Source organism: Solanum verrucosum, unplaced genomic scaffold (genome assembly GCF_900185275.1).
Source record: "Solanum verrucosum unplaced genomic scaffold, falcon-dt-bn FXZP01000307.1, whole genome shotgun sequence".
NCBI lineage: Eukaryota > Viridiplantae > Streptophyta > Magnoliopsida > Solanales > Solanaceae > Solanum > Solanum verrucosum.
The window spans coordinates 527120-551130 of record NW_026020264.1 but is presented as its reverse complement, the minus strand read 5'-3'; the positions used below and the strand labels follow the sequence as shown (position 1 = coordinate 551130).

General features: G+C 32.3%; 5 protein-coding genes across 6 annotated transcripts in view; 4 read left to right on the top strand and 1 right to left on the bottom strand.

The window, feature by feature from the left end:
- Positions 1-24011, bottom strand: part of LOC125833615 (uncharacterized) — a 182522-nt gene that overhangs the window by 29145 nt on the left and 129366 nt on the right. The window lies entirely within an intron of this gene.
- On the top strand, positions 800-2382 carry LOC125833548 (pentatricopeptide repeat-containing protein At1g08070, chloroplastic-like). Its single transcript, XM_049512712.1, has one exon. It carries the CDS (start codon positions 805-807, stop codon positions 2380-2382), a length of 1578 nt encoding a protein of 525 aa, XP_049368669.1. The 5' UTR covers positions 800-804.
- LOC125833600 (transcription factor bHLH91-like) lies at positions 8574-11505 on the top strand. Its single transcript, XM_049512760.1, has 4 exons — positions 8574-9461; positions 9555-9974; positions 10073-10200; positions 11338-11505. Exons 1-3 carry the CDS (start codon positions 8574-8576, stop codon positions 10172-10174), a joined length of 1410 nt encoding a protein of 469 aa, XP_049368717.1. The 3' UTR covers positions 10175-10200; positions 11338-11505.
- Positions 14215-16350, top strand: LOC125833603 (transcription factor bHLH89-like). Its single transcript, XM_049512763.1, has 3 exons — positions 14215-14889; positions 15448-15867; positions 16216-16350. The coding sequence occupies exons 1-3, from the start codon at positions 14215-14217 to the stop codon at positions 16300-16302; spliced, it is 1182 nt and encodes a 393-aa protein (XP_049368720.1). The 3' UTR covers positions 16303-16350.
- On the top strand, positions 19505-23411 carry LOC125833547 (uncharacterized). The gene is made up of 11 exons (XM_049512711.1): positions 19505-19876; positions 19993-20568; positions 20671-20784; positions 21068-21407; positions 21489-21667; positions 21788-21924; positions 22043-22138; positions 22498-22567; positions 22655-22732; positions 22819-22900; positions 23323-23411. Exons 1-11 carry the CDS (start codon positions 19505-19507, stop codon positions 23409-23411), a joined length of 2133 nt encoding a protein of 710 aa, XP_049368668.1.

Below are 24011 nucleotides of genomic sequence, written 5' to 3'. Positions count from 1 at the left end.
ATAAAGTAGAAATAGCGCTCACTAACCACTCGGGTTTTCGAAAGATAGTCATTGCCCTTTAAAATTTCACAAGTCATGTTATTTAGCATTTTCTTTGTTTTCGAAACTTTATGACATTTGCATTTTTGGTTAGCCTTTTTATTTTTTGGAAACTCCAGGATAACCTTTCGGGTGAGCAGTGGTAAATTCTCTGCTATTCATGGGGACTGCACTAGACAAATTCTATGTGTCATGCTGACTTAAAAGACCCTATGACAAATTCTATGAGATAGACTAGACTCAGAAGACATTGAAAGAGGATATTAGCGGATTTGGAAAATGGTTATTTGTGGATAAGACAATTTTGGTTGGACCAAAGTATTTATGCCCAATCAGCACGCTCTTCCATTGATCATGTAAAAATCTGTTCGATAATTCTTCCCGCCAAAGTCCGTCGTGATTCATCTAAGTCCCAAATTACAGTGAACAGTTTCGATTTATGGAGCTCAACATCCATATTATTTTTTCTATGTGTTTCTGAATAAGAAATCAAATGTTCTAACGACCATGGCCTTAGTTTTTGGTTGCACTGTAAATTCTCAAGACCCTTCTGTCTTTCACAAAATCCAGAGCAGTAACTCAACCAAACAATTCAATTTCAATACTTTAATTACCAAAACTAGTTCCCTACAGCACACCCAACAGTCCCTTTACGCCAAAGTCATATCTTTATGTTCTTCTTCAATACCCTCTAAGGATATGAGCTATGCCCACTCTCTTTTCACTCAAATACATGACCCAAATATCGATGTTTATAATTCTTTAATGAAATGTGTTTTAAGTTCTAAATGTAAGGAAAATGCTTTACTTGCTTTGTTAATGTATGTTGAAATGATGTGTAAAGGGTTAGATTTGGATAAATACACGTACCCTCTTGTTATAAAGGCGTGTGTAGAGTTACGTGAGCTGAGATATGGCAGATTGGTTCATGCCCATGTGATAAAAAATGGGTTTGTGTTGGATTTGTATGTAGTGAACAATTTGATGCGTTTGTATGGTGTTTGTGGGTGTGTTGGGAGTGTAAGGAAGGTGTTTGATAGAAGTTCTGTGAGAGACTTGGTATCTTGGACTATTTTGATTCAGGGGTATGTGGACAATGGTTATTGGAAGGAAGGAGTGGATTTGTTTTTTGAGATGGTAGACGACGGGTTAAGGGCTGACGAGAGGATGATGGTTGTTGTGATATCTGCTTGTGCAAAATTAGGGGATTTGAGATTGGGACAGAAGTTGCACAAGTATGTGCAGAGTCGTAAGTTGAGTTTCGATGTGTTTCTTGGGAATGCATTGGTCGATATGTACTTGAAATGTGGTGAACGCGATGTTGCTCTTAATGTTTTCAGAGAGATGCCGATGAGAAATGTGATCTCTTGGAATACAGTAATATCTGGATTGGCTCAAAGAAAGGAGTTTAAACAGGCCTTGAGTGTGTTTAATGAAATGCAGGATCAAGGAGTAAAGCCTGATGAGAATACTTTAGTTGGTGTTCTAAACTGTTGTAGCAATTTAGGGGCGCTAGAAGTTGGGAAATGGGTGCACACATATATAGATAGAAATCGGATACAAGTAGCTGGGTTTGTGGGCAATGCTCTTGTAGATATGTATGCAAAGTGTGGAAGCATGGACGATGCCCTTAGAGTTTTTGGAAGTATGACTACTAAAGATGTTTATTCATACACATCCGTTATAGTTGGTTCGGCCACACATGGAAAGGCACGGATGGCACTTAAGTTTTTCTATGAGATGCTTGATAATGGTATACAACCAAATGAAGTCACATTTGTAGGTGTTCTCACAGCTTGCAGTCATGGAGGACTGGTGGAAGAGGGTCACAAGTTCTTTACAGATATGTGGAGAGTGCACAAGTTAAAACCTCGAATAGAGCATTATGGCTGTATGGTTGATCTGTTGGGTCGTGCAGGTTTGATAGATGAAGCAATGGAGCTTGTGAAACACATGTCAATTGAACCTGATGCTTCTATTTGGGGATCGATATTAGCAGCATGTAGGATCCAAGGAAAAGTTGATCTCGCTGAGCATGTGACTGAGATACTTGTCAATATGGAGTCTGAAAAAGATGGTACATACATACTGATGTCAAACACATATGCTTCAGTCAGTAAATGGAAAGATGCTTTAGAAGTAAGAAAAGCAATGAAGAGACAGAAAATAAAGAAAGTCCCTGGATGTAGCTCCATTGAACTTGATGGTGTTGTTTCCGAATTTAGGAGATGCGACAAAGCCCATCCACGAAGTAAAGACATATATGTGATGGTTGAGCAATTGACATTTCATCTAATTGGTACAGAGGCCTCATCAGACGGAAGTGAGTATTGCATAGTTTGAATGGTGCAAAGAAACTGCAATTATTACCTGAGTTGAATGGCTAGTTAGATAGGACACTTGTGCAACCACTGCTCTTCTATATGTTACTACTCTGTTTTACTCAGCTTGCCTCTTTTACCTGAACGAAGCCCACGTAATGCTCTGTGCAATGAAATAGGTAGCTTTATCCGAAAATGAAATTTTGTCAAGTTGATCTCAGGCTTCAATTCTCGACTTATATTGCACGAATTATTTAGAAGCTTTGCCACTTAAAAAAGCTTTAGGACAATTCCTTCGTACATTTTGTAACAAAAATTTTAGAATAGTAATAAAGTATTTACACATAGCTCATGAGTCGTGGGCAATTCGTTACAAGAAACTTTTGTGACATCATCTGTGATTATTGTTGGTATACTTGCACTTCGCAGTTTGCACATCAAACATTACATGTATTTACTGTATTTACCATTAGATTTATCATTAACTAATTTCTTTCTACCTTCTAAGCATTATGATTTGAAGTCCAGAGTTGCCAGTTAAAAGGCATGAGAGATTTTGCTTAGCCCTCAAGGAGATGACCAAGGCAAGTAGTCGAAGAACTGGAGTTACAACGCGGGGAACAAAAGTTAAAGCCTCAGCAAAGGTAACACACACCATGTGATTTCTTCCTAGTTACCTTATCTGCAAAGGACTACATCTTAGTTTATGACTAAATCTCACATAAGTAATTAGTAATGCTATTCTGAATTCGATGGATATATTAATCTTAGTTTATAACTAAAACACGAAAAATTCAATGAACATGATACTCATAACTGCAAACTTAGCCTCAAATGGCTTGAGAGAGGTTGTGTTGGTTGCGTTCACACAAAGATTTCTTATAAAACAAAGACAAGAATATTGTACTCAATCCTGAGATGTTTGAGTTGTATTGGACCTAAATTCTTGTGAAACAATAGAATTTAATCAATCCAATTTATGTCGTTAAGGTGGAGAACTGAACTAGAATTCTCTTTCTTCATTGTCAATCGAAAAGACAATAATTGACGTACAAGGGAAACATGCAGTTAGCAGCAGAGTTCTTAGGTGGTAGAGCACTGTGACGTATTAGGAAGCATCTCAGTTAGCTTCTTGAAACAACAGAAAATATATCTTCTGATTTCCGTTAGCTACGGATTCGGTAAAACTCAGTATTATGTTTTAATTTGTTTGCCTTACTTTCTTTTGAGTTTGTTTAAAAAAAGAATGACTCTTTTCCTTTTTAGCAACTCTTTAGTTACCAACTTTTCACGTGACATGTTTAATATCACAAAATTTAATGTATTTTGATGCATTTGACATATCTTTAATTTAGGACTGCAAGATTCAAAAGTCCTCTTTGTTTTCTTGAAATCTGTGTCAAGTCAAAATATGACAAACAAATTTAAACAAAGGGAATACTAATTAATTAAGTTAGAGAGGACTCCTCAAACATTACTTGTAATTTAAGTAGGAAAAGAGTTTAATTTTCTGCTACATTGAGTGGATTAATTTCTTTCCTTGTCTAATTCTAAATTCTAAAATATAAAAGTTTCGAACCAACTCAATTGAGAGGTGTGTCAAATTTTTATTTTTCATCCATTATAAAAAAGGAATAATTTCTTCCTAAAAAACAGAACCGGTACGTGAGTGATATGTTTGAGACATAATATGATTACGTAATTAAAAGTTTGCTTTTGCGCACTAATAGCTCTTTCGAATCCCTCTGCAACACATAAAAGAATCACACGCTTAACTAAAAAATCAGACTCACACGTGAGAGATCAAAGACCTAATTAAGTAAATTTACAAATGCTTTTTCTATATGATCTTGTAGATCAACAACTTAACTAGTGTAGGTGACTAGGTGAGCCATTAGCCTGCAGCAATAGATAATTAGTACTAATGATTATGAAGTGTAACAAAATAGTTGTGATTTCCTAACTGGACGTATAAATTAGTGACAACTACTAAGGTATATTTTCGGAATTACCTAATTAGAAAAAGAATTTCTGATAATTTCGTCCATCAAAACAACATATCCCGTGTAATTCTAGAAGTTTATGGAGGATGGGTTTTACGCAGACGTTACTCTTTGTGGAGGATAGAGAAGATGTTTCTGATACTTTCATTCCAATTTTTTTTTAAACATTAAATGAGTATGTATAATTAATATTAGTGAGTAACTGCATGATCCAAGTTGGGAGTCACAAGAAAAGTGTGATCGACCTTTCAGCATATATTATAGTCAATGATTGAGCATCTACAGCTAACAACATTACTGGAAACAATTTATTTTTGGCTGTTCCCTATTGTGAAGCTATTGTTGTTACAATATGGGTAACAAAATCAAATAGGAGTACTAATCAATTATTCTATTGCTTATTAATAAAAAAGATATATAGTATATTTCTAATTTTTATTAATTTTTTTTCCATCAAGCAAATGTAATTTGAATTTGCGCCAGAAAGTCTTATAATACAATTTCCATCTTTCAATATGATGTTATATACGCAGCAAAAAGCTAAATGAAAATTAGGCGTACATAACTAATATTGTTATTACATTTTAATCTCATGCTAGCTCGGAGCATATTACGGCCCTGATTAGGTCAAAGATTCAAATTAATTTAGATAAGCCTAAAAATTATTTACATCAACTTTCTATGATTTCACATTAAACGGCGATAAACACTGGTGATGTTATCACTTGCCAATTAAGAGTTAGTAACATTTTTATATTTTTGAAGCCAAATATAATCATAAATTCACAGTATTATGTAAATAAATTAATTGGACTTAGAATTCAAGTGCACTGATAAACATTATAGGTAAGAATGACAAACGAGTGGATCGAGTCATATATATAAACGGACCAAAAATAAATTAGGTGTAAATATATATGATCGATTTTATACTTGATATAAATAAAAAATAAAAAGAAGTTAACTAAGGGATTCATATTATCCATTACTTCTTAAATAAGATATGAACTTTTTTTCTTCAATCAAAAATAAGATATTTTATAAGATGTTAGTATTTTCTTTATTTCATTTTATTTGATCTTTAATTATATCAAAAAATAAATATTTTAATTATTTATTTGTTCATTTTAACGAATTAAGAGATTATTTTCCCTATACTATCTTTAGTATTAAATAACTAAATAAACTATCAGTAATCAAATTTAGAATTTTACAATATCACTAATAAAGTTAGTTTAGTAAAAATACACTTTTAAATTAAAACTTTCTTAAAAAGTGTGTAGGATCAACTTAAATCAAGTAATATAAAACGGAGGAAGTACTTCTTATAATTAAATTTGACTAATAGAATGGAATAAATTAATTTACTCTAAATATAAAAGATGTAGCTAATTAACTAAATCCGAATAGAATTGATTGTTGCTTACTAATAATAAATTTTATTAAATTTATTATTAAAAACATAGATTATATTTATATTCCACTCACTAAAAATCTTGATTCCAACTATGTACATAAACAATTGGTTACATAAATAATGCTAGTAGTACTTTCTGCTAGGAAGTATGACATTGACTATTGTCGTTATCATGTACCTTGTACATTACACTACTTTCTCCGTCAATTTTTAATTGTCATATTATATTTTTTAAAAATTAATTTAATTAATTTTTAAAATTAAATTAGATTATATTGATTTAATATTTTAAACAAAAAAAAAGATATTCAAAAACTATACGAACAATACTATAAATTACAATTTTTTTCATATCAATATGATTGAAAAAATACATCGTAAAATGTTAATCAAATTTTTTATCATTTAACTCTAAAAAAAGGAAACAATGACCATTAAAAGTGAACGGAGGAAGTACCTTGCTATTAGGTAGTAGTAATTAAATAGTTTAATTTTTTGGCCATGAAAAATTAAGCTAGCATTCTATATAGTTCAATTTTTTTTCTTTTTAAACCAAAAAAATTTGTAGTCGCTATATTTTAGGCGTGCATCATGGGTTAATTCACTCTTATACAATAACTTACAAATCATACAAAAATTTGATGTGATGAACTCGATCGAGAAGACGGTTGGCAGAGGAAATCAATCCCTAACCAACTCAGATAGTTTTTTCTTTGTGGCTTCCTTTTTGATTAATTATTTTGCTTTCAAATATAAACACTTGATAATATAAACGAAGAAGGGTAAACAAATGTCCTTCATTTATAGTTTGGGTCAATAATGCCTTGTCGTCAATATATTGGTCCAAAAATGTCCTTGTCGTTGATAGTTTGGTCCAGAAATGCCCCAATAATTACTAAACACAGGTCAAAATATTGACGTCAACATAAATAGGTATTGACCTATTAAGTAACAATAAGAGCATTTTTGAATTAAAATATTGACGACGAACATTTTTTAGACCAAATCATAACGAAGAATATTTTTTATTCATTCACACAATTGAAAGATATTTTTGACCCTTTTTCATAAATAAATTACTGTTTTATCAAAGTTTGATTTCAAAATGCACAAGGGATATAAATTGAAGTAAAAATGTTTGAAAGATAGTATACATATTCACGCAAATGGTGATATTTGTGGAGATATTGTTAGTTGAGAGTAACAATTTGTTTATCATTCTAATGACATGTGGTAAAGGGACCCACTCTTCAGTAATTTCCTCCATGCAAACTGCCCACTCCAACTAATTTAAACAGTCATATTTATGCCTACTTGTGTATAATGATGTTGTTTGTTTGAATTTTTTTTTTTATTTATTTAGCAAATTATCGTTCTACACTTATAAGAGTTTAAATTTTATTTCATTGGTATATATTAAAATAATGTAAGAAGTATAACATGAAAAATTGATTAGTGTAGTAAAATAATGTTATATATGATTGTTGTTATAAAAAAAATTATAATAATGTTACAGAGGGAAACGAGATTTTGAATTTAGATTTTGACTATAAAATTGTTTTTGCTAGAGTGTGTGTTGTCTTTGGTGTGAGTTTTTCATAGACTTAACGTAAATTTAAATTTAGTTGGGATGGATATCAGAAACCAGGGTGGACATAGTATAGTATTGAAATTTTTTGTTCGATAATTGGGGTTAGAAAAAGTTCTATAATTTTATCATACCATACTAATTAGGTATAATTTGGTTAGTACGATAAATTGATAATTATAATTTGTTTGATTTCGATTTTCATATACTAATATGATACTTAATAGAGAATTATGACTTCAAATTTTCAATAAATATCTTAATTATATCATATTTACATCTTACACATGTAAAAATAATCAAAAGAATGTACAAGTAATATCCTTCGTTAATCAATACACGGAAAAAATATTTCATCCAAACTTGAATAGTTAAAGTTTCAATATCTAAAATCTATTACTTCTGTACTAATACTATTTTATATATTTTTAGTATTATAATAATATAGATGAGTTGTATACATAACATATTTTTCTTACGAATATTGAATATCGTTATGGATGCAATGGAGTGGGGCAGGGCAAGTTGAGCTTAACCCGTAAAAATTTTATTTCGCCCCACATCCCACCCCACCCAATACAACCTTAAACCCGTCCCGCCCCGCATAGCCTTAAACCCACCCTTGCCCCGCATCTGTCTCGCCCCATTGTCATCCCTAAATACCGTACCAAAATACCAAAAAAATTCCCATGCATATCATAATATTGAAACCGCGATATCAAAACTTTCAATGTCGATATGAAATCCAAAATCTACCAAATCATGCCCAGTCCTATCAAACACTGAGTAGAAAATAAAAACTAAAGTATACAAGTTACAACTTTATATACTATATATTTAGTTTTCAGTCTCCTAAACCAAAACCAACCAACCAACCTTTATTAGCCAATCCCACAACAGCATCTCTCATTCTCTTTACAATACTTTTTCTCAAAATTCTTCCTTTTTTTCCCTTTTTTGTTTTCTGTTTCATCTTTTCTTCTTCATATTATGGGACTGTTCAACAGCTTCCCTTGTTTTATCTCATGAAGTTCATCAGCTATATACTTTCTTGATTGCAAACTTTTAGTGCTATAAGATTAGGTAAAGTTACTTCTTTTTTTTTTGCCAGAGCAGTGATATTTAATTTCTTGAAAATGGTATCTTTATGTCCTTTGTTCTGTTTCACAGGTCTGCAGAAGTAGAACAGAAAAAAAAGCAAGAAAATGTATGTAGAAGAAAGTGTTTGTTATGATCCTGCTACTCATCATGTGCAGCATGAAGGATTAACAGAAGATGTTTTTGCCATACAAGAACATACATATCATAACAACAATAATTCCTCCCAACAAGATGTGGCTGCTGCTGCAGCAGCGGCCGCGTTGGAAATGGAATTTCAGCAGCAAATGAATCTTGAAATGGAACAATGTTACAATAATAATAACATGCAAGATCAATCTAATAATAATATTATTAATCAAGGGTTGTCTTGTGATCAATCGAATTGGGGAGAAATGAATTTTCCTCCATACCAAAATCAAGAACACAATGATAATAGTAACAACAACAACTTTCATCAGCAAGATTTCTCGAATCCGATATCTGAACCTCCATATTTAACAACCCCTGATCTTCTCAACATGTTTCCATTACCAAGATGCTCACAATCATCGTTACTTCCTCAAAAATCCCCAAATTTGTTAACTTCACTAGGCCTTATTGGTGACATTGATGGCGGCGGTGCATCAACTTCAACTGCAATATATGATCCTTCTTCTTTAGTACTCCCATTGAATCTACCCCCACAACCCCCTTTACTAAGAGAATTGTTCCACTCTTTTCCACATGGCTATGGCTTAAGAAACTTGAGAAGCAACAACAATACTTCTTTCTTTAATGGATTGGAGGAACAGGATCAGGGTTTATACCAAGAAAATGGAGAAACAAGGCCTTTTGACAATGGGATTTTTGAGTTTTCTGCTGGTATGAATGATATAGCCAAAAATAGAGATGGTATAAAAGAGACTAAACATTTTGCTACTGAGAGGCAGAGGAGGGTGCATTTAAATGACAAGTATAAAGCTTTGAGGAGTATGGTTCCTAATCCAAGCAAGGTATAATATACTAGTTCACTCTTAATCTTTTTTTTTTTGTTTAATATGATGGACTACTTATCGATCGATACCTTGTCTTTTTGGTGTTGATAGAATGATAGAGCATCAATAGTGAAGGATGCAATTGATTACATCAATGAGTTGAAAAGGGGAGTGAATGAGTTAAAACTTATGGTTGAGAAGAAGAGATGCAATAAAGATAGGATTAAGAGGCAAAAGACAGAAGGTGGTACTATTTCCATGGATGGTACTGATGCAAAGCAAATAATGGATGAAGTGGAACAATCATACAATGGGAATTCATTAAGGAGTTCATGGCTTCAGAGGAGGTCTAAGAATACTGAAGTTGATGTTCGGATTGTTGACGATGAAGTTACTGTCAAACTTGTTCAGCAGAAGAGGATTAATTGTCTTTTCTTTGCATCTAAGGTTCTTGATGACCTTCAATTGGATCTTCACCATGTTGCTGGTGGACTTATTGGTGATTACTATAGCTTCTTGTTTAACTCAAAGGTTGGTTTGATTTGATTTGATTTGAAGGTGTTTACATTTAGAATTTCTCATGTTGTGTTGAATGTTTTTGTCTAATCATCAAATTTATTTATATGCAGATTTCTGAAGGATCAACTGTGTATGCAAGTGCAATAGCCAAGAAGCTTATTGAGGTTGTGGACATACAGTATGCAGCAATTGCACCAACTAACAGCTATTAATTAAGTTTTCAGCTCTTTCATTTATGGTAATCTTTCTTCTTCCCTCTTGTCGTATTATTTGTTGATGCTACTTCGTGTTCTCTTTTCCTTCTTGTTTTGTTGTGTTTTATTTGAGCCACCGATCTATCAAAAACAACTTCTCTACCTTCATAAGGTAGGGGGCAAAGTTACGTACACACCACCCTCCCAAGACCCTGTTTGTGATATTTCACAGGGTATGTTATTAGTTGTTTATATTAGGGAGAAGAAAAACAAAATACAATGAACATATGAGGATTAGACCACCAAATAAGTCTTGGCATACTTATATTTTGTGTTTTTGATCTCTCTGTCCTGATTTGTTATAGGCAAGATGAACGTTTATCAAAAATAATATTTCTACTTTTACTAGGAATAAAATTGTGTACACATTACACTGTTCAAATTCAATTTATGAGATTACATTTGATATGTTATTGTTATTAATATTTCTGTCCTGTGATAGGACTCCTATCTAACACATCATTGGAATCATCTTCTTATGAGAAAAAATGACAAAACTGTCCTAACCCTCTTTTCTTCACCATATTTCATAAATATAAAGTTGCAATTATTATATTGGAATAGATGAACTACATTATTTGAGCATCATCAAAAGGGAAATTATGGATGTCTCATTGTCTTCTTTCAGTTTCAAGAGTTTACAGTAGTGGGGGCCACGTAATAATGAAGAATATGTAGAAAAAATTCAAAAAAATGAGTCAAATAAAAATTTATGAGCTTTCAATTTCTAAATTTGGGCATGTTTTCTGAAGTACACCCAGACAAGCAGTTAGAAGTATATGCATTTTGATTATTTTGTTTTTAAATATGAATTTGGTAAGCATTTAAAAAGTGTAAGAAGGCTTCTTTTGTCCACTTTTACAATAATAATAGTACTAATAAAAAAGAACTTGAAATATTTCTCTCAATTGCTGGACCACTTGTTGTTGTACAAAATAAATGGTATACCTTGCTTTATCTTTCTCGAAATTCGAATGATATCACATAAATTGAGAAAGAAAAAATATTTATGTTTTAATCGTTCGATTTTTCTGGTTTGTTTCATGTTCTATTTATCTTGATTTTTGTCACATTTGATTTTCTGACAGTGGCCTCATTTTTCTTTGATATGTCTATTGCAGATTAATTTCTAGAAGGTTTAAGCAGCCAGAGTGGATGATAGTGATTAATTTAGTGATTTAGGAGTAATAACTTTGTTGAAATCCATGAAACAAACACAGGATTGGCTAATTTACTCAAGTTTAATTTGACATCTTTAATTTCTAATAAGGAATATATATGCTTTGGCAACATAGTATTAATTAATCTATGTAGTTTGTGTAAACAGAAAATAGACTTCTACACTTTCAATATCATATCGTGAATGGAATTATTGTATAATTTTTTCCCCCTTCTATTTTGATGTTTCTTTATTTATTTATTTTGGTTTTTCATTCGGGGTTCGAAGCCTGCATTAGAGCCCTGAATCCGAATTATGCAAATGGAGATGGCGCTCCCAACAGAGATTAAGGATGAAGTAATCTCACTATTACACCACAAACTCATATTGGTTATTTTAGTGTATCTTAACTTAAATAATAAACCTATTAATTCCATCTTGTCAATTAATAACAACTATATGTTTATCATACTGATAATGGAAGATGTGGTTGATAAAATAAAAAGGCTTAATATATCAATAGCCTCTAAAATTCTGAGTAAATTTAATTTGGACACTTAAATTATGGTTTATTTCAGTTGAACACCTAAATATATGATAAAAAATTTATTAGATACTTTCAATTCAAAATTTTAATATATATTTTTGTATGAGTTCTCAAATATACTCATTATGTAGATAAGTTAACTAATTAAAATATGTGATTGGCTTTAATTATGCGAATTGGTCTCAATAAGTCGTACAACCATGGAAATGTTCCAATTGAGGATAATGTGTATAATTGAAGGAGATGACATCTTTCAATTAAATGGTTAACTATGAACATACAAGATCACACGTAAAAGTTTATTCAAAATTTAAACAGAAAGTATCTAATGAGAACACTTCATTTTGTATTCAAGTGATTAGCTAATTCCGAGTGCCTAAATAAAATTTGTTAACAAATTTGAGAGGTTGTCGATGTATTAAGCCAAAAACAAAAATAGTGAGTCAAAATGTTGATGAAGACCATTACCAATTTGAGATAAACAAGGGTACAAATAAGAGATGCTTGTAGGCTGTAGCTTCCCAATAAAAATTGTGCTGCAGAAGATCTGTGTCTATGTATATTATGCAGTTACACTGTTTTGGAAAAACACAAATGTGCACCTTCCTATTTAGTGGGCCTTGTCTACATGTTAGTTTCTTGCTAGTTTACAAATGTTTTTTTTTCACCCGGTGTTCGAAGTTTATGTTGGAGTCCGACTAAATTATGCGTAGGGCTCATAGAAGGTGACACTCCCAATAGATTTTTTTTCATACTCAGGGCTCAAATTCAAGACTTCTAATTAAAGGTGAAACAGTCTCATCAATGCACCACAACCCACCATGTTGGTTAGTCTACAATTGTTATCGTTAGGATTTTTCTATTTGGCACTACAATTCAAGGCTTCAACCATGTTTGAATTGGTCCAAGCTCAATATGTTAAAAATAATAGGATAGAAACAATATACGGTTGCAAACATGAAATTATGGAAAAGAAAAAAAAAAACAAGAACAGTTTTATTTCCCAAAAACACTTTTCTATGTTTCAATTTATTTGTCTTACTTTCTTTTTCAATTCGTTTCATAAAGCACGTCTCTTTACTTTTTTGAAAACTCTTTAATTTTAACTTTTTACATAACAGATTCAATATCACATGATTGAAAAATATTTTGTTACATTCTACATATCTTTAATTTAGTATCAAAATAATTTAAAAAATTCTTTATTTATTAAACACCGTATCAAATAAAAAACCAAACAAACAAATTAATACAAAGGGATTACATATTTGGCATTAACTGTGCGTAAGTTGTGGTTATAGACAACCCCACTTCTCCGAAGACACCGAAACAAAGGACTTTATATTATAACCTAGCTACACATGCAAAGCTTCTTCTTCTTCTTTTCACGTGGGGTTTAGAGTTCACGTTGGAGCCCTGACTAAATTCGAATCATGCACTGCAGGCTCATTTGGGGGTGACACTCCCAATAAAATTTTCTCCATGACTAAAGCTCAAACTCGAGACCTCTGATTAAGAGTGAAAAGTTTTATAACTGCACCACAACCCAGGTTGATTACACAAGCAAACCTTTATTAGTGCAACAAATAACAATATACAATGTCATAATGTACATAACTACATACTATAACCCCTCTTTACACTTATTAGAATCAGAAGGAATATTGAATAAAATTGAAAAAAAAGGATCTTTTTATTTTAAATGTAATTATCAATGTTGCCAGGACCAACTATACATACATAGCAAAAGATCAAAGAAATATGTACTGAACTGTAACTGGACACAGAAAATAATGGTGATCTTTTATTTTTCTTTAGAATTTTCACAGCAAATAAATCAGTCTCTCAACCTCTTCGAGATAATAATAAGATTTGTGTATATTCTATCCTTCTCAGACTCTGCTTTTGAGACTATACCGGGTTGTTGTTGTTGTTGTTATAGTACTGCAAATCAAGTTGCAGAAACAGAAACTACTGGAGTACGGAGATGATCAGAGGACCCCACTATAATATTTGGAATCTCAGTAACAAACTTTGTCCCAAACACAAGAAAAGCCATTACTGTCCTTTTACCCTTTCTTCTACCTTATAAAGGCTATACCTCTCACTACTTTTCTCATTTCTTCTTTTTTGAACTTTTCTTCTCAAATACAACTGCTCCATTCTTCATTTTTCCTGCTTCAAACTTGAGTTTTCTGCTATTTTTCACTCTTTTCAACAACCAAAAGTAGTAGTACTGGTACTATTACTACTGGTGTAGTGAACAACAATATTTCATCAGAAGGGTAAAGAATGTATGCATCACAAAGTTTGTCTTTTCATCCTACTTCTGATCATCAGCAAGATGAAAACAGTTTTCTTCAAAATCATATTGCAACATCTGGATTAGTGGAGCTGCAGCAGCAACAGTTGCATTCTAGTGAAAACATGAACTTGAATATGCAATTAGAATTTGGGCATGACCCCAATAACACAAGGTTTCATCAAAATTGGGAAGAAATTAGTTTTAATCCTTACAACAATCAACAACTTAGTTACCCCATTTCTAATCCATCAAATTTCTTGAGTACTACTACTCCATCATCATCATTAGGCCTTTTGGCAACTTCAACTAATCTTTTTTATGAACCCCCACAATTGAATATGCCTTTAAATCTTTATACCCCACAATCTAGTTTGTTCAAAGAGTTGTTTCATCTTTCTCCACATGGGTCCTCCTATGGATTAGGAAGCTCCGGGACGGGTTCTTTGTTTAGCCATGGTCATGATCAGGAAGAGGTAACAGGTAGTTTATACCATGATGGGAGTTTTCATGAGTTAAGTGGAGATATGATGATCAATTCTGCAGCTATTAAAAAGAGGGAATTAGGTAAAGATATCAAACATCATGCTTCTGAGAAACAAAGGAGAGTTCATTTTAGTGACAAGTTCCAAGCATTGAGGACTTTAATCCCAAATCCCTCAAAGGTATGTAAGTATTTAATAGTCCTTAAATATTTCATGTTTAGTTTTGTTGAAAACAAGTCCCTAAGTAAATATTACTACTAGTTGTACCAATGAGAGCTGAGAGTCTGTCGAAAACAGAAATCTGCATACACTATATATGCCCTCCCCAGACCCCACTTTGTGGGATTTCAGTGAGTTTTTTGTTGTTGTAGTACCAATGAGCCTTTTAGCACCAAATCCTTCTGTTGGTAAATTTCATTTTTTTGTGAATTTTGTATGCTTTTATCTTGTCTATGTTGTTCTTACATTCTTGTGGAATCAAAAGAAAATGAACTTGTTTGATTAGGAAAAATATGAGCTATAAGTTTTGCTATGCAATCAATCTACATGATTTTGGAAGTTCAAGAATGAAGGAAGTATCAATTGTTGCTCTAACAAAATTTTGAGACTTAAAAAAGGGTTAACTTGTTTAGGGATTAAACCAACATACCCAATCTAGTCCTACACAATGAGGTCTGGGGAGGTAGAGAGACTGCTTCCGAAAAAAGAATTGACATAATTTAATTTTGTGAATAGCAGAATGATAGAGCAACAATTATCGCGGATGCTATTGGCTACATACATGAGCTGAAAATGAGAGTAAATGAGTTAAAAATTCAAGTAGATTTAAAGAAAGAGAGAATCAAAAGGCAAAGATCAATAGTAGAAGAAGATGGTGCAGTGATCATGGAAGCTAATCAAGATGATCAACAAGTGATGATGAACAAATCTACTAATTGGCATCATCAAATAAAATCTTCCAAGAATACTAGTACTGAAGTTGATGTGAGAATAATGGAAGATGAAGTGATTGTTAAACTTGTTCAACAGAAGCAAATACTGAAGGGAGTGAATTGCCTTCTATTGGTATCAAAAGCACTTGATGAGCTTCAGCTGGATCTCCAACATGTTGCTGGTGGATTGATTGGAGATCACTATAGCTACCTCTTAAACTCCAAGGTGCTTCATTATCCCCCTTTCTCTACACTATTTACATTACTCCTTCCGTTTCAGTTTGTTTGTCTGATATTGACTTGACACTGAGTTTAATCGAAAACTAAAGATATGTAGAATGTATCAAGAGTGGTCTTAAATATATCGTGTGGGATAACTGGAATATAGAATTGCCAAAAAGGGAAACAAATCGATATTCTTTTTGAAATGGATTAAAAAGAAAAGTACAATAGATTAACAAATTGAAACGGAGGGACTAACTAATATATATTTTTGGCTTCATGATGTCAAATACTTGTGATTTTATCATATGTATGTGTTTAAAATTAAGTATTATTTGACAATTTTATGCAGATTTGTGAAGGTTGTACAGTGTATGCAAGTGTAGTAGCTAACAAGGTTATTGAGGTTTTGGACAAGGAACATGCAGACATTAATTAAGTTGGAGGTCTAGTTTGGTCTTGAAATATAGACTTTCTTTAATTTATAATTTCTACTACTTTTTGTAATACAATGATGAAAGGTATAACCATATTTCTCTGATTTGTTGAAAACTAATTCGACTAAAATATGACAATTTTAATTTATTTTGTGATTACTTACACTGAACAGATCTAGTGTTAATTACTGCATGGTTAATAATTTTATACTTGCACTTGAAAAGATATCTACTCATCCATATAGATTGTGATAGAATAGTTTGGTTGGGTTTTCTTCATCCTTACTCAGGCCTCTCATGTTCCAACTAATTATGAAAATGGAATTTTTTTTATTAGAAGCATCATCCTCTCCGTCTCCCAAAAATTGGTTATACAATGCGCAGTTCTAAATTTAATCAACTCATTATGCACAACTCCCCAGACTTTGTGGCATAACTAAAAATTCATTCAACAATCTAAAATGACATTGATAATTATTAGAGCAACTTTAATTTTAAGGTAGCTAGAGGTGTTAAATGAATGGACTCAAAAAATTGTCTCACCACTTGTGTATCCCAGAAGGGAAACCAATTCCAAAGCATCTAATTTCCTAGTTTGACCTTTTTCGAATAAATAAATAAATCTGACTTCAGCAAAAACATTTTAATGTGTAAAAAATATACACCTTTATCTACTTTTAATTGTCATAGTTTTTTTTTTTTAGAGAATTGATAATAACTTTGACTAATAATTTTTCATCATATTGATATGCAAAAAATTGCAATTTATAGTAATTCGTATAGTTTTTGATTATCTAATTTTTTTTTATTAAAATATCAAATTAATGTAATCTCATTTAACTTTGAAAATTAGTCAAATTAACTTTTAAAGGTTATATATTTTCCTCCTCTTTTCTTCATTTATAAATTCTAATATGCCTTAATTATTTGGATCTCATGTGATCAACACGAGCTCATCATGGTATAAGTTAAATATTACAAATTCCAATTACTATTAGTTTTCTTTCTTAAAACATAGCGTAACGGTCAAATACTTTGAAATAGAGACAATAATAATCTGATTTAATACAAACGTCGAGTGTTGTTAAGTTTTCCGACATAATAATAATAATAAGTTTTGTCCTGAAAGATAATTGTCAAGGTAGAGAATAATTACAGATGATCTCATCTGAAAGGTAAGTCGCCAAGTGATACGCTGCGGCAACTATGTACACATTTGGAAAATGACATAAATAATTAAACTAATTAAATGTATTTTTAATGCAATTAATTATACAGGAAAAAAAAGAAAGAATAATATAATATGGGGAGTTCAAACTTTGTAATTGCATTTAAAAAAAAAATTGTGGAAATCCCAAAGTTTCACCACACGTACGTACCCTTCGAGATATACAATAGTCAATACTTAAAGAGTTATATTTGTAACAATTTTGACCCAATTAAGTTTTACAAAGTAGGCTGTTATTCTCTATTGAAGGTTTTTTTTTATCAGTCCAATTTGGATTGCAGTGAGATGATTGAAATTCCTTCATTCTTAATTAGAGATTTTGAATTTGAAACTCTAAATTGACAAAAGAATCCTCTTGAATGTGTCACAATTCACATTTAATAGTCAGTCGAACCCCAATATAAATAGTAAACTGACAGAAAACATAAAAAGGTAGGTTTGGAATGAGATGATGATTTAAATATTATTTGGAGTCGTGATATGTTAGAATTGATCAACTTTTGACAGCTACTGCATTGACAAGGTTATTGTTTGTAATTTTTTTATTTTTTTTTAAATATTCCTTTTTTTTTAAAGAAAACAATTTAATAGCATGGAGAAAAGCTGTTCTTTTTCTTTTTTCATTTATGTAAAAAGCTGAAAATTGCGTTTGTAGGATAAGATGTCTACATCATAAATCCATTAATAGGAATAATGACGTCTACTTGTTTTATTTTTTTAGTTACTTGTTTTACTTAAATTACATTTAATACAAGTAAAATATATACCCATCGTAGGTGAAGGAAACTACGTATGAATTAGTGAAAATATTATTTCATTAAGACATTTGATAGTAAGGGTTTGAAATTTAGTTGCTAAGGCAAGTAGATCTCACATAAATGGTAATTCAATTCACTTGAAAGGAGAAGAGTGTCAAACAATCTCAACTCTAGCTTTAAGGGGCTTTGTAGAGCAGGTGAATGTTCAAGCTAGTCTACGTATGATTCCTCATTTGGTTCCTAAAACATAAGGTGAGTTATTGATTTACTCTTGAAGTGACTCAACAGTGGAGCATTACACAATTAAGTTACCTATAAGATAATTATAGATAAAACCTAATATAAAATGACAAAGCTAATCAACATGACTTATTTTTTAGAAGATAATCACATATAGAATAAACATAGTGGCGCATTTGGTACAGAGGAAAATGCTTTCTAATTTTCTCATATTTGATCGGTCAAAATGTTTTGAAAAATATTTTTCTCTAAAAAAACAAGTTTTAGAAAAATGAAATCCCTTATAATAGTAGGAAAAACAAGTTTCATAAGTAACATGTGAAATTCATTTGTCTTCTTCCCAACCACTCAACGCCCCCATCCTTTGACTTCCTCGAACCCCCACTCCCCACCTCATCCAACCCCCATAACGTTTTTGCTAAATTACAAATAAATGCTTTTATAGTGTTGATACATACATAGACATTAAAACTGGTGTTAGAAGATGTGATACACAGCACAAACACCCCTGGAAATGGAAGGAACCAAACAATAAAGTTAAAAAACTACACATAAATTAACCTCAATTAGTCAGCTGTTTTTGCATGGACTATACTTGTCTACATTAATAGTACAGCCACGCAACAGAGCTAGGTAGGCCGAGGGGATTTCGATGAACAATTACACTATTTATACATAGTCAAAAATTATTTTTATGTATATATAATAGATGTTGAACGTCTTTAGCTTCTTCATGTGTTTACTTCATAGTGAAAATTCTGACTCCGCCACTGCGTACACTGATGATCAAAAAAGAAAGAAAACATTGTTAATAACGTAGCATCTCTGAATGATCACCCATGGACCTACTGTAGAAACAAATCTTATTATTTTGTTTCATTCACATCAAACATTTTGATTTTGTTAACTTCCATAGTCCTTTTCAATTGATCCTACAAAAGAAAAAACAGCAAAATTCAATCTCAGCTCTTCAATAATATGTCGAAAGATCCATTGATCCCGCGTTCAAAATCTGTTCCCTGCAGGATATCAGAAACTCAAAATGTCAGATCAACAAATTCAGATGACTCATTGAAACCATCATGGCATAAAAAAGTCGATGAGGAAAGAAAGAGAGGGTCATCGTCTTCAAAAAACTCGAGGAGTAATAACCTCGATGAATTCAACAAAAGAAATGCAATTCAAGAAGAAAAGAGATACTCTGCAAGAAGTCCATATTACAAAGGACTTACTGATTCATCCAAAGAGATTAATCGACAGAAGTCGTTAGCAGGTAGTACTCCTGGGAAAGATAGCAGCTTATCAGCTTCTTCAACAAGTAACAGTTCTAAATCAAATTTAGCTATCAAGGTATGTATTATTGAAGTTTCTGATCATCTCATCTTAAAAGCGTAACTACTTGTGTTAAGAGATCCAGAGCGCATGACTATTAATTACGTAATTATATTTATGTTATGTTACAATAGGTACAAGAGTGGAGTGCATCTTACTTTGTTCGCAAAGGCAAAGAAGAACGAGCATCCTCCTTGTTGAATGCTTCTTCGGGGAACAAGAACATCCGTGATCCTTCTTCATCTGAGACAAAAGTAATCAGAACGACAATCGGAGAAGAACTTGGTATACATTCAAAAGGAGTAAGAAGAAGAAGCAAAAGTAGAATTTCACAATTAGATCAGGGGAAGCCTTTGAGGGAGAGAGCATCAGAAATGCAAACAAATAATATAGTACTACTACCTGCAGCCCCTGCCCCTGCACCTGCACCGCTAGTAACATCACCGATAAAATTGTCATTACCATCTCCACCACCAACTCCATTAATATTACAAACATCGCAAGACGAAGAAATTGAATCAGTACTACTACCATTACCAGCTTCATCAACTCAAAATGTCGACGATGAAAAAGATACCACAAATGTGAAAGATATGACAGTTCCTGAAAAACAGATTGACAAAAGATTTACATGGGCTGACAAGTATAGGCCTAATGCTCTTAAAGATTTTCTATGCAATCGAAATATTGCACTGGAATTGAAGGCTCTGGTATGAAAATAATCCTTCAACAATTTTTTTTCGGAATTTTGCTTATTGATAGCAAAAGAATACTAACACACTACAATCCTTTTCGATTATAAAATTTTGCAGGCAGAAACAGATAGTAGTATTCGCCATTTCATATTTGCAGGACTGCCAGGAGTAGGGAAAAGAACCATGATATTTGCTCTGCTTCGTAAAATTTATGGACATGATAAAGTACAGGTATGTTTATGGATTCTCTTTAAAGCTACAAAAATACTAAAAGTTCAATTCAGAAACTGTGTTGTGTTGACACTTCAGTAATAAAACCTCGATGTGAGGAACGATAAATTACACGAGTATAAAGTCACTTCAAAGATTACTACAAACACTGTGCATACGAGTGGAATTAGGAACCTGAAAAATGAGACAGGATATCTGTTATAACAACTGAAAAAACACTAATAAAATAGAAAATTAAACGTACATTTCCATGATTAGCGATGATCTCTTTGCTTTTTTACAGGCAAGAGATAAGTGCAAGGTGTTCCACTTAAAGGTATCAATCCCCTACCATCTTTCTTTCTATTGTATTTCTTTCGATAAGTTAGGCATACAAAACTCGGAAACTAAGGTTCAGAGGCCACAAAATAGGAAGATAGTGAAAGTAGCTTATTCTCAAAATGCATTTCAGGGAGAATCAGTTCCCAGCATCAAAGTAAATGTGAAGGAATCGAACAAACATGTTGAGATCAATCTCTCTGAAACTAAAGGCTATGAGAAACATGTCCTAGTACAACTAATCAAGGAGAGAAAGCACAAATCATCCAGCAGATCTGCACCTCCAAATCCTGATAATTGTAAAGGTATTACCGCCTTTTTTTCAATTTCTAGCTAGCACCGAGACTTAGACATAATGTTATCACTTTATTTTGTAATGTACACAGCTATCATTCTTGGTGAGGCAGACAAGCTATCGACAGACGCATTGTTATATATCAAATGGATGATAGAGAGATATGAAGGTTGTTATAAGGTCTTCTTTTGCTGCAGCGATAGCACAAAGCTCCAGCCAATTAAGTCTATTTGCAAAGTTTTTCATCTTCAAAAACCTTCAGATGATGAGGTTTGTACACACAGTTCCAATATAGACATTGAGAACATAAAAGATATTTTACACAATCAGTATAATACTTAGAGATTCAATATGCATAAATTAACTCGAAAAATCATTTCTTGTTGACAGATTGTAGACGTCTTGAAATTCATAGCACAACAGGAAGGAATAGAACTACCACACCAAATGGCAGTGAGGATTGCTAGTAACTCTAAAAGTAACCTACGCCAAGCAATTCGCTCTTTTGAAGCTACCTGGCACTTCAAGTAACGCTTTTATACAGAATAGAATTTTATACATTCGTTTATCTGGATTGTCTATTTGCGAAAAGATTCATCTTTTGTATTGTCCACCACTAACTATAGGAGAATGTGTTATTATCAGCACTTCCTTGACTGAAAATCAAGAAATCAAGACAGGGTGGGAAGACGACATTGCAAAGATCGCTAAAAACATAATTGAAGAGCAAAGTCCAAAGCAGTGAGTATAATTTCACATCATCAAAAAGTTAACTCTTTTTTTTTAGTTTGTTTCGAAAAGGATAATCTCTTTCTATATTTCAAAACTCTTCAAACTGACATGATTTTACAGCCATATAAATGTTACAATATGTTTAACAAGGGTGCTTTTGGTATATGCCAAAAATCATTCTTTTATCCTTAAAACTTTGTGTCCAGTCAAATACTGTCATATAAAATGAAACGGAAAGAGTACATTGGAAGGACATTTCTATGACTATGAGGGCATTATTTACTTCATATTGAGGCTCTTACTTGACTCCCTAATTACGAGTTTCCAGCACTCAGAATAATAACATCAAGAGTTCATTTCTCTCTCAGGCTATACGATATCCGTGGGAAATTGCAGAATTTGATAGAGCACAATGTATCTGCTGAGTTCATCTTTAATGTAAGAGCTTCTTTCTCCTTATACCTTTTGTTTGAAATAATTGAAGCTTTTCACTAACTTCGTTTTACGCCATTCTGTGATATGCAGACTGTGTTTGAAGAACTAAAGAGTAATTTGGATGACCAGTTCCACAAAGACATGGACATTCTGAAAATGAAGTATAATGTAAGGAAGTTTACACATTTCACCATTAAAAGACATTATCATAGAGTCAAATAATTAACTCAACATTTCATTATTCCTTCTTCCAGATAAATTCAAGTGATCACGATCAGGGTAAAAGTGATAACGATGCAGTAAAAAAGATTGTTCACAAATTTATGAAAATTGAAGGTAATACAAGCATTTGAATTATTTGTCATTATCTTGGAGAACTAAACCTAGACATAATAACTATTGAATCTTATTTCACCATAATTTTCTATGGGTGCGGAACTTGCCCAGTTGAAATCTTGTCCTACATCTATTTATCCAAGATGAGTGTGCTCCTCTACTCTCATCTGCAAGTTTCGTTAACTGTAACAATAGCTTTTGTAAATGACATGCATCTTGAAACCTGGACAAACATAAATTTTTAGGATTATATATTTTCACCTATGCAGCTATGCTTATACTTTCTTGACACTTTAGATTCACCTTTAGGCCATATGTACAGAAGTACACCGATAAGTCATACTTCAAGTTTATATAACGTCTGATTTACACAAGAAATGTGTTTAGAATCAATGTTGATTGACTCTATTTTTTCACTGCAGAGTTCACAGCTAAATTCATGAGCTGGTATAAGATTTTTGTTCTGAAGAAAGGAAATCAGAACCCCATCCTCAGCAAAGGGGATATATAGTTTGGAAACAATTTCCATTTGAGTGATAAAGAATTTATAGTACTTTTCCCTATCAGTTTGCTTGGTTAATAATTTGGTAATTCAGTTGTAAAATAAAGTGGCAAAACTAGCCCAAGCACACAGTTTTATGTGCTTTAAGAAATTCTATCATCCTTTAAAATTATGTAAGATAAATAAAAAAGAACGAATGAAGATTATGTTTTCATTATTTTCGTTTTAAAAAGAATGTCACCTTATCAATGGTCAATGTAATGATATCGATGCTCATTGTGAGAGATCGCAATTGGTGTATGCATGCAATCTCAGCCTATGCTCGGACTCTTCAAAAATGCTGATGGGTGCATGTCGAGTACTCCAAAGGTAGTGCATCTTTTGAGAATCTGACATGAATGCGGCAATATTGTTGGAGAGCTCGAACAACATAAATCTCAACTCGTCCTCTCTCAATGCCCTGCACATATTTCACCAACATCAATAGCAATTCCATCAACTACCATGAGTTGCATTCAGTAAATGAAAACCTATGACCTTTTAGGCATTCTTTATGTGATGGACTAAAAAGAAAAGTAAGACAAATAAATTGAAACGAAATGCATATTT